This window comes from Aythya ferina (assembly GCF_964211825.1).
Source record: "Aythya ferina genome assembly, chromosome: 2".
NCBI classification, from domain to species: domain Eukaryota; kingdom Metazoa; phylum Chordata; class Aves; order Anseriformes; family Anatidae; genus Aythya; species Aythya ferina.
Genome location: NC_140297.1, coordinates 10,953,619 through 10,971,646, shown reverse-complemented (window position 1 = coordinate 10,971,646; position 18,028 = coordinate 10,953,619). Strand labels below are relative to the sequence as shown.

The following is an 18,028-nucleotide window of genomic DNA, read 5'->3' as shown; positions in this document are numbered from 1 at the left end:
AAGGACCCTGAGACAACTGGCCAGAATTAACAGACGCTTTCAGCAAGTGTTTTTTTTTTTTTTTTTTAAATACATTTATTACCCAATGTTAACACATTAAATGACTCTATATATTGCTAGTCAGAGCAGCTTACAAAATGCCAGAATGCATCATAAACTGGACAGCCACAATGAATAATTACAATGTGCATAGTGGCTAAGCTCAACACTTTAATATAGCTTTATGATTTGCAGAAAAATTAATTTTAAATCATGATTCCTAAAACAATCAATTGTAATTTTACCTAAAACTTATACAAAACCAGGCCACAATCTTTTTTTTTTGTTGTTTTGTTTTTTTCTTTAAAACACACAGTTTTCACGCTGTAGTAACTTGGAAATGTGCAACCGTGTCAACAGAGACAAAAAAGCCAAAGTAACACGAATCTTACTTTCATGCAGCTATCAGTTAAATATTACATATTCTGGAATGATTTTACACCAAAAATATTTCCACAATAACTTGCTTTCATAGGGGTGGATCGAAGTTTTGGAACTTGTAAAGTAATCGAACAAGATTGAGTTTTAGTTGTGAAGTGTTTTACAGTCACAACACAGAGGCGACAAAAGTTAATTACACATTTATCAGGCAATAATGTAGCTGTGGTAATACAAGTTACCATCTACTTACTATTTTTTTTTTTTCCAATCAGCTCACCACGTAATTTCTGCAACATATTGGGCGTTATTTGGCAGTATCTAGTCAATTAACTTATATCACCACTGTAAGTAAAAAAGATCAGGATTTCAATGGCAGTTCACAGAAGTCTTAGTTATATTTTCATCTTTACAATGACCCTGACAAATCCTAGAGAAAACTTTTTTAAAGGCTTTCCTCCTGATTCTTCAGCTTCCATCGTTCCATCATGTAATTGCTTTCAATAAATATCAAAGATCTAAATAAATATTTACAAATTATTCCTCTAACTTCTCAAAAAATAGCTGGATGATTAATGGGCATATGACTCAGTCTAAGACCAATCTTTGAAAGAAACTAAAATGCGGAGACACTTTAAAAGAAAAGCTATTTAAGTAAGCTTTACATCTATTTAAAAAATTGTCTCTGAACATGGATGCAATTCATATATCTATATATAAAACAAACAAAAAAAAAATCATTTTTCAACTATCGATCCATTCCTATTGGTAATGCTTCTTAATCCAGACATTCCGCAAAATACAGACTTTTTACAAATCACGGCATCTTTAATACAAGAAAATTAACATGCATTATTCTTCATTCTGAGTACAGTGATGGAGCTCATTATTAGGCAATGACCCATTACTACAAACATAACGGCTTCTGTGAAACTTAAGTGCTTTTTCTCCTTTTATTATCAAGTTACAATGGACCAGGTGACACCAGATCATAGGCAGTCAAATGACATTGGATTGGGGAGGCTGAAGGGGGCGCAATAAAGAAATTTGTAATGCCTCATAATTCCACATATGAATAAAGGTAGTTGGTTTTTTTTTTTTGCTTTTTTTTTTTTTTTTGGCTTTTCTTATTCTTGTTACAAGCACTCATGTTAGGACAAAGATGAAATGTGCAAACTTCAAAATTTAAATATTCATTTTTCTCTAAGATCCAGCTCAGTAAAAGATTACCCCAGTTCCCTGTGATTTTAAACTACAAGATCAAAGCTAATATTTTGTTATAAAAGTTATATATTGAAAAGAAATAATGAAAATAAAACACAGTTGGGAAATATTTAAGAAAAAATACGCAGGACTAGCACCTGCTGTGTCAACCCTGTTCCCTAAATTCAATCATGTACCCACTGGTATAACCAATAGATAATGCCTTTAAACAGTAAAATTAAGCTGAACAAAACCAGCTCAACAAGGTTAAGAAATAAATGTTACATCAAGGTAGTATGCTTCGTTTTTCTGAAACAGTTCTGTAGTTCTTACATTCAGATCTAGTTTTCAAATGTTCCTTTTGTTAAACTTGCATGGTTTTTTATTTTTAGATCTGCTGTTTTTAAAGATTAAAATCTCTGTAAAACCTAAAAATGTTTTAAAATTTGCTGAAAATGCAACAAATTCTCTAGTTTAAAATTATTTAAAGTAACCTGCTCCCAGAGATGTTAAATTCGTTTTGCTGACAAAATTTTGGAGGAGCACTGAACAGAAGATTGAAATTACTGTGCAAAATTTCTTTTACGAAAAGTGTTTAAAGGCTGGTGCAAAATGGGAAGCAAATTCTAAACAATTTTGGCTTCTTGGAAACAAAAACCGCTGTGTCTGAGAATAGCAATCATCGGGGTGGTTTACTAGGGGAATAACAGCTCTTTCATCTTTTTCTGCGGCAGGTACGTTTGTGTTCAGCATGCCAGTGCTCCTGCTGACACTTGATGGAGCAGTAGGAAGTGTTCCAGCAGCAGTGGTACATGGCCTCCTCTTCACAGTTGTAGCACTGGAGAGAACAAACAAGACGAGATTATTGCCCTCGCAGGACCCCTCCTTAAAACACACTCGTGTTTTCACCTGCTGGTGGATTCACCAGTGCCCACAGAGCAATACATCTCTTGTACTTAGGCCTGGGACATCCAAACACAGCAGGACACTTTTCACACAAGCTGAGAAAAGCAGCAATCTGTAGCAAATATTCAGTAAGTTTTCATATTTTCCATACTTTGGATTAATGCTTTTGAAAAACCCATCTCTCATTTCAGAAAACTCACCTCTCAGGGCAATGGACTGAGATTTTTCAGCCACACAATACAAGAACCATCTTTTACTCTACATTTGTATAATGACATCCTGATCTAGGTCTTAAAAGCTATGATAGATCAATGGTCACTACTGGCACAAGTAGGTTCTGCACAGATTTCAAGATCTGCTTTCCTGAGGTTTTGTTACAAGCTTGATCTGTCCTGAGGCTGATGATGGCACTGCAGTCTGGTGAAAACAAGACCTCCTGCTACAGCAGCGCTACTGGGAATAGCAAGAAAGTGCCTTGACCTTCCTATCTTTCAGAAGATGGGGAACACAGGAGGGCTACGTGGGGTCTTGGGCTTTTGCATGGTTGCCTGCATGGTATAAAATTCCTGGAAGAAGACACGCTGCACGGCCCCTGATTTCCGCAGAAATACCTGGCTCTGGGTAGTGCCAAGGCAAAGAGGATTTCCACCCTGGGACACGCAGAGTGCCCCCAGTTCCTTGGTAGCTGGGAATAACCCTGTGGCCTCTGGGGCCACAACAAGGTCAACACTGCTGGTAGTCAATGAGGAGGTTGAACCCAGATAGGCAATGGGCTCTGTCTCCCGCTGGTTTTATTCCCCTTAAAGGAGTGCTGCACAAGCATTAACATTCTGACAAAACACCACAAATCTGAGTGGTGTTACTGCTAAGGGAACTGCTTAAACTCAGCACCCTTGAAAAATACAATCTAATGATCTCAGATTTGTCCTTCAGAATTTGTCATAATCAGAATCAGAGAGTGCTTTTAAGAATCCAGTCTGAAACACCCAACATATGCTGGGAAATGGATGGAGATGTGCAGGCTGCATGCACACCACGGAGTAAAGCAGGATTTCCTTTTCTTTGCAGTCTAGCTACAGCATTAATAGAGCAGAGAACTACAAAGAAAACAAACCCAATTGCCTTGAAACAAAACAAAAACTTAGCAAACCTACACACTACTAAAAGGCACAAGAAACTGACTTTTACATTGGCTAAACCAGTAACTTTATTTACATCAGTGATGAAGGGACTGCCCGAGCTGCAGGAGGAGGGAGCCTCTCCACTTTGTTTTTATATCTTAGCTCCAGGGAAGTTTATACATACAAATGTCTGCAAACAAGTGTCCTCTCGAGGCCTGTTTTCCTGTTTTTTCATGTTGCTGGCTGCCCATGAGCCTGTGGGAGCCATTAGGATCATCTGCTGGAAAGGTGCAGGGAACAGCTGCACCTCTCCCTTACACACAGCACGGGCCTCAGCCCCGAGACCAGCTCACATCTGCTTGCTCGGAGAGATCAAAAAAAGCTAAGACAGGAGAGGACAACTGATCTGCAGAACCTGCCGTTCCTTGTACACATGCTGGCCATATGTGTGGGATGTATATCTCCCCTTAAAAAGGAAAATAAAGTGTCAGCTGAGCTGGCACCAGCATATGTGGCAGAGAAGGCAAAATGCCAGCCAGCCTCAGGCCTCCTTCCCTTTGAATCTTCCTCTGTCTAAATGTTCTCAGCCACGTGGGGGTTTGTTTCAGACAGCACCCATCACGGACAAACTCATCCACTTCAACCTGTTGCAAGTTAAAATAAATATACACATAAGCCTTATTGTAGGAGACAGAGGTTAACAATGAGCTATGCACCACTTTAAGCGATGCTTATGTGCAAGTAAAATAACCAGGAGAAACTACAAAAGAAACAGAAGGGGAGCAGCGCTGCAGCCCGGATTCTGTTGACCATCACACTGCAGACCCATGACCATTATCTCTGCCTTTTCATTTCTTCCTTTCATTTGCTATTCACTGAAGGCATCTGTATGAAGTCCAAATTTTCTGGAGATATAAAAATGAAATTTGGTTAAGCCAGGGGGACTGGGACCAGCTAGAGAAACAGAAAATGTGGTTCTCTAACCATGAACTAGCTCCTGAGGGCTGGGAGTGCCCTCAGGAGTGCTCGTGTGCCTGTCTAGCACCAACAAAATGATCCCTTTATTCTGACCAGATTTATTTTTTTTTTTAGGTATAAGAAAAATACAGATAGAGTATGAATAATAGCAGCTGCATTCCCAAGCCTAGACATCTGCATTACGCAAAACCAGAGGTCTCTGGTTCTAATTAAAAAGCAAAGCCACCAAAACTCATTTAGTATGTGTTAATTACATGAGATTTTAGTAAGGAGGTATCATTATTATAATAGCAGCGTACAACAGTGGTACTGTCACCACAGACACACCAGGGACTGTGATTAGTACCACCGAAAGACAAATCGCTGGGGAGTTGTGTAATTGGACCAGCTCCAGCCACCCGAGGCTGTGTGTTGGCAGGCAGATCCATCAGCCTGAATGCAAAGGTGTTTATCCTGCCCTCCCTCTCCCACCACATGAAAACCAGCTGCCTGCACAAGGCAATCATTTAAGGTGGTAACTGACAGCTCTGGGCCCGTAGGAAAAGGTGAGAGTGTCAAACGCTCCTTGTATCTTTAATTGTCTTCCTTGGAAGGAGGCATCACGCACGTGATGGTACGATGCAGTGATGTGGTACCACGGCACTCTAAAGGACATGGTAAAGACACATTGGAGAAGACAAATGGAAGCCTCAGGAGTGTCCTTCCTAAATTCTGCCTTCGAAAGACAAAAAGACAAAACCAAAACCAAAATCCAGCTATAGCAAAGAGCCCAGGCTCATGATCAAGTTGTTGTGATTGAATTACTGCCTGTCAGCTGAATGGGGCAACAGTTCCCATGTGTACACAGAATGTGGCAGATTTGACATCGTTTTATAGGGGTAAAAACCAATTCAGTTTCCCTTTCATGTATCACAAGTGAAAACACGCATGCAGACACGAGGGGCTGGTGACTAATTAAACACAGTAACTTGATCAGGTTTGAGACCTAAATAACTTCTGGAGTCTGCAGAGACAGGTACACAGGGAGGAATTTGCTAACTGAGACACCCAAGCGCTGCAGTATCACGACACACACAGTAAAACTCTGCTAGGAACAGAAATGAAAGCTCTACAGGAGCTCAAAAGGTATTTAAAGTAATTTCTCTTTATTAAAAAAAAAAAAAAAAAAGTAACTGTGATAGGCAGCAAACTATTGTCTCACTTCAGTACGTCTCTCACTCCTCTACAGAACACAGTTTTCTCTGCAGGGGGCACCGTTTCTTCTGTAAGAACAAGGAGTAATGAGGCTGAACACAAACAAACAGCCCTGAGCAGGGGAAGAAAAACTTGCTGCAGCCCTGAGCCAGCCCTGGCTGTCCCCAGGCAGCAGCAGCAGCTGGGACGGTGGCCGTCCATCAGCTCAGCTGAGCGTGCCATCTTGTGGCAAGGCACCGGCACATTTCTCAGCTGCACTTGGCAACACAAAAGCTCAAAAGTAGGTGAGTGGAAACTCCTAGAGTGACACTCCTGTATTTTATACATGGCTATTACAATGCAGTGTGAATGTTAGCTTTCATTTCCTACTTCTCTGAAAATTATCAGAGAAATAGACAATGTTGGATGTGTGCCAGGCTCAGTGATCCTCAGAAAATGAGTTTCCATTCATACTCTGCTAGAGACTAGCAGGACAGTGCTATAGGACTTGCAGGGTTTGAGCAGATGCTGCACAGCCATCTGGGAGAACATACTTTGGGGTTGAAAAGAAATCACAAAACAAACAAAAAACAGGGAAAAGTTTGCAGCGTGTAGTATTGCAGGATGGTGAGTTGGATGCCTGTTTTCACTTTTCTAAAGGACATGAAAACATGCTTTTAGCAGGCAATACTACAGATACGGGCTTAAAGCCTGAATAAGGAAGGGAAATAAATTTTAGAAAGTCATGTCTTAAATATGCAAGAACATAAAAGAGCTGCAGAAAAAGCTAGGTGAGGAAAAGGCCAAAATTACATCAGTATCAGCGTTTTTAGCAGGGGAATCCAAATAGATACAGACAGAGTTTGTACTCTCTAGGTACTCTCCAGGCCTTGAGATCAAAGGAGTGTGAACATAGTGTAAAATTTATCTGATATGGAGTACTATTGCATGTGTTTAGCAACATTTAGAAACAATATTTTGATATGAACAACTGGTTGGACTCGAGAAGATGGTCCTATTAACACTACCTAAATAAGATGAAAGTTATCAGAACCTGGAGGTCAAATATGGAGGTGAAGAAAACTCAAAAGCTGAACTACAAAGGAAAAAAAAAACACAAACACATTATAGCTGAGAAACAAGTGAAAAAGCAACGCTATTAAAAGGAAGAAAACACCTTCAATTGGCCTGCAGTCTGCATTATACATTTCCAATTATTGTCTGGTAATAAATTTTTGAGACTTACCCACTGCTTCTTCTTGGTCTGGGAAATCAGCTGCTTGTGCTGGCCTGCTAGCTTCTTAATTTCTTCTAAAAATTCTTCTTTGCACTTCTCCTTTACCTGCTTACATTTTCTGTCCATCTCACCTTGTGCATTGGCCACAGCTTTATTTACAGCCTGCCTTTTCTCTTCTTCCATCTCTGTACGCAGCTGCCGTAAGAAAGTAATTCAGCAAAGCAAGTCAGTGCATAGCTATTGGAGTAAACCTATCTTTAAACCTCTACTGATGTGCATGAGCGTAACATAATTAGAGATTTCTTCTATTCAGAAAAGAAAAATCTCCTTTAGAGCTATAACAAAACTTCCATCCCATAAGAGATGTCCACAATAAAAATGTCATTATAGTTCTATTCTGCAACACAACTACAAAAACAGCTACACAGGTTCCATGTACATTTTCTTAAATATCAGTTTAAAAAAATTATGAATTTATTTATCTCAGACAAGTACTTCTTCTTTTCTAAATCTACAACAAAATAAATTTACAGCAAGGGCACAAGAGAAAATACAAACATGCCTCAGTTCAGTTAGAGGTATCTTTTAATATTCATTGTCAGTGGGATTCCTTTGCCCTTGCTTATGTATGTAAAAGTTTGGTGTTAGTCCTACAGGACATCTAAACCCCCAACATTCATTTCATAGTCCTTCCTCCAGGAGGAAATTCTTATCTTGAGACAGGCATTTAAGGAAGGTCAGATAAATCATTCTCTGTGTTGTCCTGCTTTCTCCAGCCAAAGGTGACCAGCTCAGACTTAGGTACCAAAATTTTTGACAGTGTATCATTAGATGAGAAAATTCAAACAATTTTCAACCAATCTAATGTTTAGGTCAGAAGATTGATGGAAGAATTATTTACGAATAGCATTTAAACAATGTCATTGTTTGCAAACACACTTGACAATGGAGACAAAGGAAGGCTTTGGAAAAGGATAATCATGAATGAACAATCACTTTCACTTCTGGATCACAAACTAACTCCACTGGACTAGAATCAAAAAAAAAAAAAAAAAGCAAGAGCTTCCTGTTTAAACTAAGGTCTGTTGGTACAGAAATGGCCTGAAAAGCAATACTGACGACTATTTTTATGTGGTCTCTTTGGAAAAGGGTTTTTACCCAGTTTCTGAAGAGTGGATGTTACAAAAGTAAAAAGGAATGTGAAAACAAACAAACAAACAAACAAAAAACAAAACAAAACAAACAAAAAAAACACATCTCTTCTGCTCAAACCAGAGTGTAGGTGGTGTTCGACAAGTATTACCTTTTCCACTGCCTCTCGCACAACTCTCTCAGTTTCTCTTTTGTGATCAGCTTTCATCCTGTCCTTGAAATCATTAAAGATTTTGGTGTATTTGTCATGGCACATGTTCTGACACACTCCGTCGTTACTGGTCTGGGTGCTCCGATGCAGCATTTTTGGAGAAGAGGCACTTAACTTCTTGGTCTGAGTTGAGACTGAAACTTTTTCAATGGGCTGAGGCATTGTGGGAATTTCCTGGCTTGAACTTACTGCTTCAGTTTCAGGTTCTGGCTCCTGCAGAGAAAGAACAAGCTCGCAAATCCAGATATCAGAACTGAACAAGTTAACTCTCAGCTGCCCCGGAGAAAAAATGTTATCTGACTAACAACAGGGCAACTAATATAAAAGGTGTTTGTTGTTACTGGGGAGGCTCTGGTCAGGCTTTTCTGATCTCGGCTAGGAGCTCTCCTGAAGAAAGCACACACATGGCATCAGTATGCCACACTCACCACCCTCACTTCTCCAACCTCAATGAAAAGTACCACCCCTAGAATACCAGAGGCTATGCTGAATCGCTGCAGACCCACTGGCACCAGTAAAGGGTTTCCACAGTTTTTTTCCCCTCCACCATTACTTCTGAAGAAACTGTAACAGTGTGGCCAAGGTGCCTGAACATTTTTGGCAAATTCTGGGCTTACTCTGGCCCAACAGGCTCTGCTGGAGTCTGTAATATTCCATTTATTTCATAGAACTGCTGCAAAGATTGATTAGTACTTCAAAGGTGCTTTGAAGATGAAAGACTAATGAGCGTCTAGGTCTTGCTTCCAATAATATAGAACTAGACTTGGATGACCACAGAAGCTTTCTGTAATTACACAATTATCAAGAAAGAAATCATAGTTGCTCTAGTGTACTGTACCGAGTTTAGCTTCTCATGTTATTACAGTGTAAAATCAGTTGTTTCTGCTCTTCAGAACAGATAGAAGTAATATCCCTGCAAACTGTTGGTGATATTTGATGTGTCTGAAGACACTGATACACATTGTTTGTTTCTTTCAACTTGTAATCTGTGTGATGGGGCACTTGTTACACCAACCAAGAGTCTGTGTGTTCCCTTTTGCAACTATTTTCTCTTTAATAGGTTACTCTGATTGACCTTTGGATCACTGATCAAAGGTAAACAAGACTAAGAAAGCAAATGTTAAGACAGAAATAATGAAGCAAATCACAGCATTTGCTTGACAGAAAGTGCAATTAAAATTATGAGACATCGTAAAGTGTAGTCCAAGAAAGACACCACTCCCCCTTTCTGGCGCTCAAATATAGTTTGTGCCCCAGGGAGCTACGGACAACGGAGGTGTGCCACTACCACCACATCGATGAAGGTGCCTTGCAGAGCTAGCCCCACAGGATCAGATACAATAGGGAAGCATGTGTCCAGCTACTAGGAGAGGCAGTAATTGTATCTCAGGCACCAGGGCAATCCCACATAGCTCTGGTGCCAAAACAGTCAAAGCCTGCTCTGGACTCTGTAGCGGGGCCCTGAGCCCTGTGCTTATGTGCAACTTTTTCTCAGTGTTCATAATGCAGCTGAAACAAGGCCAGGAAAATGTACAAAAAAGTTAGGAAATGCTAGATTTATGGCTGTCTCAGCAACTGCCCTCTTGTGTACAAGCATAATAACACAGTTCCGTAGTTACATGAACACAGGTTACTGTTTCTCCCAGTTCACTGCCTGTGAGTTAGATACATGAGGAAATAATTTCTGTGGGCAAATTGGGATATGACATGTTATGAACTTAATATTCTTGATCTCACAAGACACTTTTAAATTGCTGTTTTTTGTTTAGTTACTAGACTAGCTGAATTTGCTCTGAAGAGAACTGTTGATTTATTTATGATACAGAATATTACCACAGTGACACCAGAGGCTTGCATGTAGCAGGTATGATTATGTTTGTTGGCAAGGAAGACCAAGCTCTGGGGCTAGAATTTCTAAGATTAATTCTACAAAACCAGTAAAAAGTGACAGAAGCCAAAGGAGCATCTATTACCATTTCAGACTTTCAGTATTTTGCTATCTCTGCAAACGTGCAATTGAGGTTACTTACTTCTTTTTTGAGTTCCATACTCTGGTTACGTCGTCCTTTCTTTGCTCTTGGTTCCTGAGTAACCTTCAGCTGTGAGCATTAAGGAAACAATACTGAATCATTCCAAACAACACTTCATATGAGTAGCATTCACTTTAACATGACTGATGAACATTTTCTTTGTGAGTTTTGCAATTGCTTAATATAGCAAATACAAAGTTGAATACAGTTATTAAATGAGAAGCATGTACAGTAAACTTTCCACATTATCAGTGATGACTATAATCTGATAAAAGAACAAAACTCACAAGTTCTAATATTCAATATGTATTTGACAAAATATCCTTAACCATTCTTTGCTTCATTTCACATGCAAATTAAATTGGTTTTTGGAATATTCTGATATCAGCAACTCATAATTAGGGAGCAGATCTTGTTGAAGCCAGAAAGTAGCAACTATCAAAAAGAAAATGTATATAAGCAAAGACAGTAAGATTATCTGGACTTGCTATAATTTATTGTAATTGTATACATGGAGGGTCATTAAATGTCATGGCTTAGAAAAAAGCCAATCTCTAGCAAATAGAAACAAGGATAAGATCTAAGTGAATGGTATATTATCCTACAATTGCTTACAGTAAAGTTCTTACTCCTGACTTTGAAGCATCCAGTACTAGCTAGTGTTACTGATACAATACTGCAGATTATTTTAGAGCTCTGAGTTTGATGGCTACTCCTACTGTTTCTCCATCTGGGAAACCAGTGACAGAGGAATAAGCATTAACCAAGCGAAGGATGAATGGGTGAGACGGAATAGAAAATATGCAAATGGATACTTTAAAACTTGAAAGACTGGCAAAACTGTTAACTTTCATAAATATTATTTGTGATTGTTTTCCTGATTCACTCTACACTATTGCATGACTATATGCACAACATTAAATAAAAGGGGCTACAAAGGGCTAGCTAAGCAAACCAGGCTAAAAAGAGAAAATAGCTTCGGTAAGAAGCATCCCCTTAAAGCAACATTCAGTTTAATAAACTGTAAGATTCTAGCCACAAATTAGATGATAGACCTGTTGGACCAAAGGGCAGAGGAAGTGGGTCAAAACACACCGATCTTTTAAAATACAGACTTAGAGAGAGGCTGGTGGTTTTAAATGAAGAAAGATGTTGCCAGGGAAGAGGTTGCCAAAAATACCGAGAAGCATCCTGCAAGCTATGAAAATCTTCCTGCCAAGCCAGTGAGTATGTAACACCCTCCTGGACAACGAATGACTAGCAAGGACCAGCTTTGATATGGGAATTTCCGTATGGCAATGCAAAGTTTTCTATCTTGGGCCTCTGTGCTCTTCACCTTTGTTAAAGCAACATCATTTTTTATTGTTTTGCAGAATTATTTTTGAATTACTTTAATCAGTTGCTGGTCACATGCTCCTGAAGTGCCATGGTTGCACCTAACTTTAGTTGGACTGGCTGAAAATGTCATCGCTGGTGTTACTCAAGGATCTGTAACACAGAATACAGTCCAAAGGGAACACACTCCAGCTGTGAAAAAGCTGAACAGCTACGGGACTGTCCCTTGATGAGAGTCCAAGAAGGCAGTGTTGCAGTCCATCTGATATCCATGACATTTAACTTGAACATGCCAGTTTAACTTTAGAAATCTTGGTCTGTCTCATCAAGGTGCTGTAGGTGACAAAGATTCTGAAACCTTCCAGAGGTCGACTGAGAAAATGAGGAAAGAGAAAAACTTTACATGCTTGCTATTACTAAGCTACAAAACATGGGGAAAATTAGCCTTTGAACCTTCTTACAGTTACCATAAAACTGCAGACAGAGCACAAGGCTAATATAAAAGTAGATTAATCAAAGATACGTCATTTTTGTACCCTATAATAAATTTTCCCTGGTTGCTAACATTGTGGTGGCACTCACTTGCTCATTGCTGGTGGAGGAGATACTTGACTCTGCCTCCTCTTCCCCTTTATCCTCATTCTTTGATTTCCAGAATCTTCCCTCACGAAGAAAACGCTGGTGCAGTTCCAGCTCATCACAGGCCTTCTTCCACCCCATACTGCGTTTCACATGCAGCCGATGGATGTTAACTGTGATATCTTGGATGTTTTCAGAGGGGATCCAGGCCCTTTTGAATACACGGTACAGACAGGTTCAGAAACATTAAATACAGAAGAGGGATCTTGACTTGAAAAACTGACTTCAAAATAGCTGACAATTCCTATTTACACAGTCTCCTACGTTTGAAAAGACGTGCTGCATACTGTTAGACATTTGTGTTATTATAAGCACTTACTAGTTGTGGGTGCTATGGCTGAAATTCTCTCTCAGTTTTGATGAGCCACAAACCTCTCCCAGCACCAACAGCACTCCCATCTCCCTGCTCTCTTGCTAAATGCCCTGAGTCAGGCACAGAAGCATCTTTATTGAAGGTTCATTTTCTAATCTGATTTAGCCCTTGACCTCTCTCCTAAAAGTGTCAAGGTATCTGCCAAATTATCACTTGGAATATAGATACTTTGTGGCTGGATCCCGTCTATCATGACAGAGCTCAAACAGGGATCGTCATGCTCTTTTGAATTGAATTCATGCCAGTGACTTGGTTCCAAAGGTACTTTGTCCTCTTAAATATTTTCAGAGAGTCCTCATAGAGTTAGATGGGCAGCTCTTGACATTTTGAAAGGTTATACTAAGCAGCACTGGATATTAAAGAAAAAGAGTTACTGCCATGCACATCTACATAACAGAGTAAATACAGTAACAAATTAAGTATCTGTGGTCAGATTCTCAATTCTTGTAACATAAATATCACTTCAGAGAAGTTAGAGAAACAGTTCTAATGTATACCGACTGGGAATTCAGCCTTTTATTTTTCAGTGCATTAACTAAGCAATGACTCTCTAGTAACAGGTATTTTGCCTTTTCTACCAGCACACGTTTAAGAAAAGTTGCAAGCACCTCATCCCACAATGGTCACGTTACTTAATAGTTTGAAGCTGTGTGAACTTAATGCCAAAACTACTAATGAGGGAAGCTGCATTTGCAAACAGATTCAGAGTAAAACATTCTGTGATTGTGACACAAATAAAGATCCTTTACCCACTTTATGTCTATCAGAAAATCTTGGTAGTTCATAGCAAATTAAAACATGTTATATGGTGTGCAAGTTATGCTAAAGGCAATTTAAATAAACAGCCTCATATAATACCATCACTGAATACTCTAGGCTCTTTCGGGATGCTCCAAAATTTTCCATTTTCCCAACAACCATAAGTTCATTTGCAAATATCTCCTCTGCTCACATATAAGCATATAAATCAAACAAGAAAACAAACAAACAAACAAACAAAACATCGGTACATCCACTGCTATAACCCTCCCCAAACACTGAACAAAAGACAACTGAATTTGGAAGTAAAAGCTGTGAAGTTTCCAATCTGAAGTTTTTTTTTCTCTGAAACTGCAGACCATCTCACAGCAGGAACTCCATCAATGTTCTAGCATTGAGATTGAAACATTAGTGATGTATTATGCTATTAAAACATAAAATTGTAGTGTGCCTGCTCACAAGAGAATATTGCACAGTCAATACTGCTGGTAGTAGGAGTACGTTTCTGTCCAATTTTTACCTTGGCCTGGATTAGCAGACTGCTACTGATTTGACAAAACAGTTCTGTGGACAGAAGTTCATTTGCTTTCTTTAATTAAAACGGCATTAAGTAACATCCCTATGGCAACTGTGGAAAGGGAATCTCTGAGCCATTTGGCAACTTTGAATGTGTTAGACTGAGCTTTAAACTTTCTGAAACAATTATGGCATCATACTCAGTCTTTCTAGCGTTGGCAACAAGCTAAGCCAGGATTTACAACATGATAGATGAGATAAACTCTTTTAAGTATTGTTTGGAAAAAGCAGCACATGGAATTAATAAATTACCTTTGGTGGTGATGGCCAAAAAAGCGAACATCGACTTGATTGTCCTCTTTCTGCATGACTTTGGCTGGCCAAAACCCAAAGCCTTTCATTTTGGCCCAAACCAACTCATGATTAGGTATCTGCAAAAAATGTAGTATTTATTATTGGATATGAAGTATTAGACCAATTCCTCCCACAAATATTTTACTGTAATACTATACTAGCATCTTAAGAACATGGTTGCTGTTTATGTCTAATGCTTGTTTTCATTTTTATTTCCTTACAATACACGTTTGCCTGTTAGATATATTGGTTGGATCAAAGTCAAAAAACCACGAAGTCTGAAAAGGGTGTAACTGTCTATTGAAAGCAGAGATCTTAAACGCCCCCCAAATTAAACTTGTCTTTCTTTATAGCTTTCTGCAGGAGTAAAGTTTTATTTCTGTAAGCTCTTTATTTCCTTGTAAAAGCATTTTAACTGCCTGATAACTAAATTTTATTATCTGTATTGTTACAGCTTTGAACTTCAATCAACATTTTGTTTGTGTAAAAAATCTAGATTTAGAGTCTTAACTATATATTTGAAACACGCTTACAGAAATGCACTTCAATGCACATTCAATGGACTAATGACACCAAAACTGCAGGTATTTATAGAGAAGAGCAAACAAATAAAAATCTGTGTCAGCAACATACGCAAGGATAGCAGAACCAATTGTCAGGTCGCGCATTTGACAAATAGAAACAGTTCTTGCAAAGCTGCAGTTCATCCAGCTGAAAAACAAAAACATATAAATAAGCTCCAAAAATCCTATTTCTACGACCTCACTAGTATAACTGTTTCTTAAGTGGTAGAATTTTTCAGTCCTGCTTTCTAATTGGGTGGAGTTACTTCTGTCTGTGTAAATGAGGTGTGAAACAGTGACTTGAGAGCAGATGAAAGACAAGCTGCAGAAACATTATTGGTGCTTTTGAAAAACAAGAGAGGGGGAGGGACTAATTGAATTCCTAATGATTTATTAAAGCTAAAATGCAAAGTATAGTTCTTTAAATTCATCAATATTTAAAGCAGATTCTGAAAAAAATTATTCAACTGTACAGAGTAAGGGTGACAGCTGCCCCTAGCTATATTTTTGGTCTCCTCTGAACATTGACAAATGTTTCAATGCCAGTTACAGAATTTGGTAGGAATCCCACTTCAGTTTGAAATTATACTAGCAAGTACAATTATTTCTACTCCAATCATGTATTACTAGACTATTTCAAAACTAAAAAAAAAAAAAGAAAGAAAAAGAAAAGCAATTCTGAATCAGCAGTTAGAATTTCACATCCTTCTTTTATTTTTATTGGGAAGGAATCATTCTCCTAGATTCTGAAACAAAAAAAATAAATAGCTTGTCTATATTGTGCTTATTTGGTACTACTTACTTCATGACACGTGTCTTTGTAAAGCATCCTCGCTATATCAGCTTGTTCACTGTCCGCTATAAATTAAAAATAAAGACTATGAACAATCACAGTATGATCACAATGCTTAAAAAGACTTGCAGCTGCTATGACTTTCATGCTGCAATTGTCTTGCTTTAGAATACAAAACATAATTCAGCCACTTGGATAACCCTTCCATTTAAAATTTTCTAATGATCAGTTCTGTATTTGCTTGCTCTTTTATGTTTATATGCAAAAGTACTGTTGGGAGCTTTTAAACTGAACAATACAAATATAAATCTGAGGAGCAGCAGCAGGGACACAGGGTTGCTTTTAATAAGGATCCAGTTCCTTTCTCTGGTAATGTCTTAACAATTGCCCTAAAACATGGTTCTCTGCTATCACCACTTGAAGGAACACAGGTACAATCAATTTCTGCTCAAATCACTGTACAATCAAATTCTGCTCAAAGTAATGCTTCAGAAAGTATTTATCACGATGGATTTCCTTTTACACCTGCGTATTTCTCTATTAGCACATTCACATCTCTCCCTGTCAACAAGTGTGGGTTGTCTGACGCTGCAAATAGACTGATCTCAGCCTCCTCCCAGTTTCCTTGAGGTGTCTGTGGGGGAGAACCACATCTTTACTGAAATGATGGCTCTGGAGAACCTTGTTACTGGACATGGCTATAGCTTCTAAAAGCGGTGGTGGTGTTTTTCCCTTCCAGCCAGGCTGTCCCACCCTATCAAATAATCACTTAAAACCTTCCCAGCGGCTGGCAGTTTTTCTGATGACCCTTTCCTGATGGCACCAGCAGGGCACTTCTAGTGTGGATGTAGCTCTATCTGCTACTGCATTAAGGCAGGTATTGCACACAAGCAAAAAAAAAAAAAAAAAAAAACAAAAAACAAAACAACACACACACCTGTAGTGCACATTTCTGCTGATACAGCACATCAGAGATTGTACCTCTTTCCACTCTAGAACAATGTATGTACACTGGAAGAAATCTGTAGTGTAGATTGACTCAGAGTTTAGGTTGCAGAACAAACAGGACGGCAAAGTTGTAAATTCCCACTGGCAGGCTTAGCCAGAAAGGGTGAAAATAGGAGTGTAGAAGGTGGGCAAGAGCAAACCCTGCAGTAAGTCAAGTTCCCTTGTAAGGTTTGTAAGGGCTCTCAAACGACTTTATCTACACTTTAGATTATATTATACCAAATTCAATCCTTAACTTGTGAGCTTCCTACACATAAAGATAAATCAAATAATGCAAGTAGTAAATGTAGCACTTTACCTCCATAGAAAATCACTGTGTTGTGTAGAAGCAGCTGAGCATCTGCTTTGAACTCCTCATAACTCCTGTACTTTCCTTCATTTACTTTCTATACAAAAAAAAAACCAACAACACAGGGCTTTGAAAACACTGTCAAAGTGCTGTACCTGTTTTATGCAAAAAAGCCTTCATGGAAATCTGCATTATGCAATACAGATCAGATGCTGCCTTTCCTGCATACAGAAGTAATACTCATATGTCTTTGACATGGTTTGTTAGTACCTGAACACTGGCTGCAGTGGTTCCTTTATGCAAAGCCTAGCAGTAAAACAGGTGCTTTCATGTTTGATTAAGTTAGAAAAAAACACAACATCCTCTCAGTTATAACAAGTCTGAGTAGGTTCATCATAAGATGTGACCTAGGACACTTGTTCAAATGAAGGTATATTCCCTGAAGTAAAGATTTTATACCATAAAATACATGCTAGTTTCAAATTGATGTTGACTGCTTTTATAGTTCTAGGATCTTCCTTTGACAGCGAGTGCTTTCTGATGAAGGCTGATTGCTTTAGTCTTCCAAACTCATAACTAAAGCCTACAGGGAGCCATCCAGTTCATTTTCCTAGCATGGTCTAGTAAGGAATGCAGTCTTTTCAGTTATGCACTATGAAGAATATATATGAGAATTCCAATCATCAAACAAAAAATCTTCATTTTCTGGGATGTTACCAAGGCCAAAAAGACCTTCTGTGGAAGCGGATGAAGGTGACACAGTGAAAGGGAAGCCTGACCAATTTTCAGGTTCCACCAGTATTGCTGGTACTTCAAGCAAGCCAGTAGTGGTTGTCTCCAAAACTGTCAGTGTAGCTATTGTTTATCCATATGTTTCAATAACAATAATAAAGCAAAGGCTTTTTACATCTGTAGTTGTAAAGGACAATATATACTAGCACGCCATAGCAAGCGAGTTGCAGCAATGAATA

General features: G+C 38.8%; 1 protein-coding gene across 5 annotated transcripts in view; it reads right to left on the bottom strand.

Moving 5' to 3' along the window:
• Window positions 1–88: 88 nt before the first annotated feature.
• The window catches only part of ZMYND11 (zinc finger MYND-type containing 11), a 107,230-nt gene continuing 89,290 nt past the window's right edge, over window positions 89–18,028 (bottom strand). For all 5 annotated transcript variants that reach the window (XM_084511382.1, XM_084511381.1, XM_084511383.1 and 2 more), the window contains 9 exons: window positions 17,067–17,154; window positions 15,770–15,825; window positions 15,038–15,115; window positions 14,363–14,481; window positions 12,346–12,553; window positions 10,429–10,497; window positions 8,339–8,611; window positions 7,045–7,230; window positions 89–2,458 (listed from right to left, as the gene is read on the bottom strand). In XM_084511382.1, coding sequence (XP_084367508.1) covers window positions 2,336–2,458; window positions 7,045–7,230; window positions 8,339–8,611; window positions 10,429–10,497; window positions 12,346–12,553; window positions 14,363–14,481; window positions 15,038–15,115; window positions 15,770–15,825; window positions 17,067–17,154 — 1,200 coding nt within the window. In that variant the 3' untranslated portion in view covers window positions 89–2,335. The remainder of the gene's footprint in view (window positions 2,459–7,044; window positions 7,231–8,338; window positions 8,612–10,428; window positions 10,498–12,345; window positions 12,554–14,362; window positions 14,482–15,037; window positions 15,116–15,769; window positions 15,826–17,066; window positions 17,155–18,028) is intronic.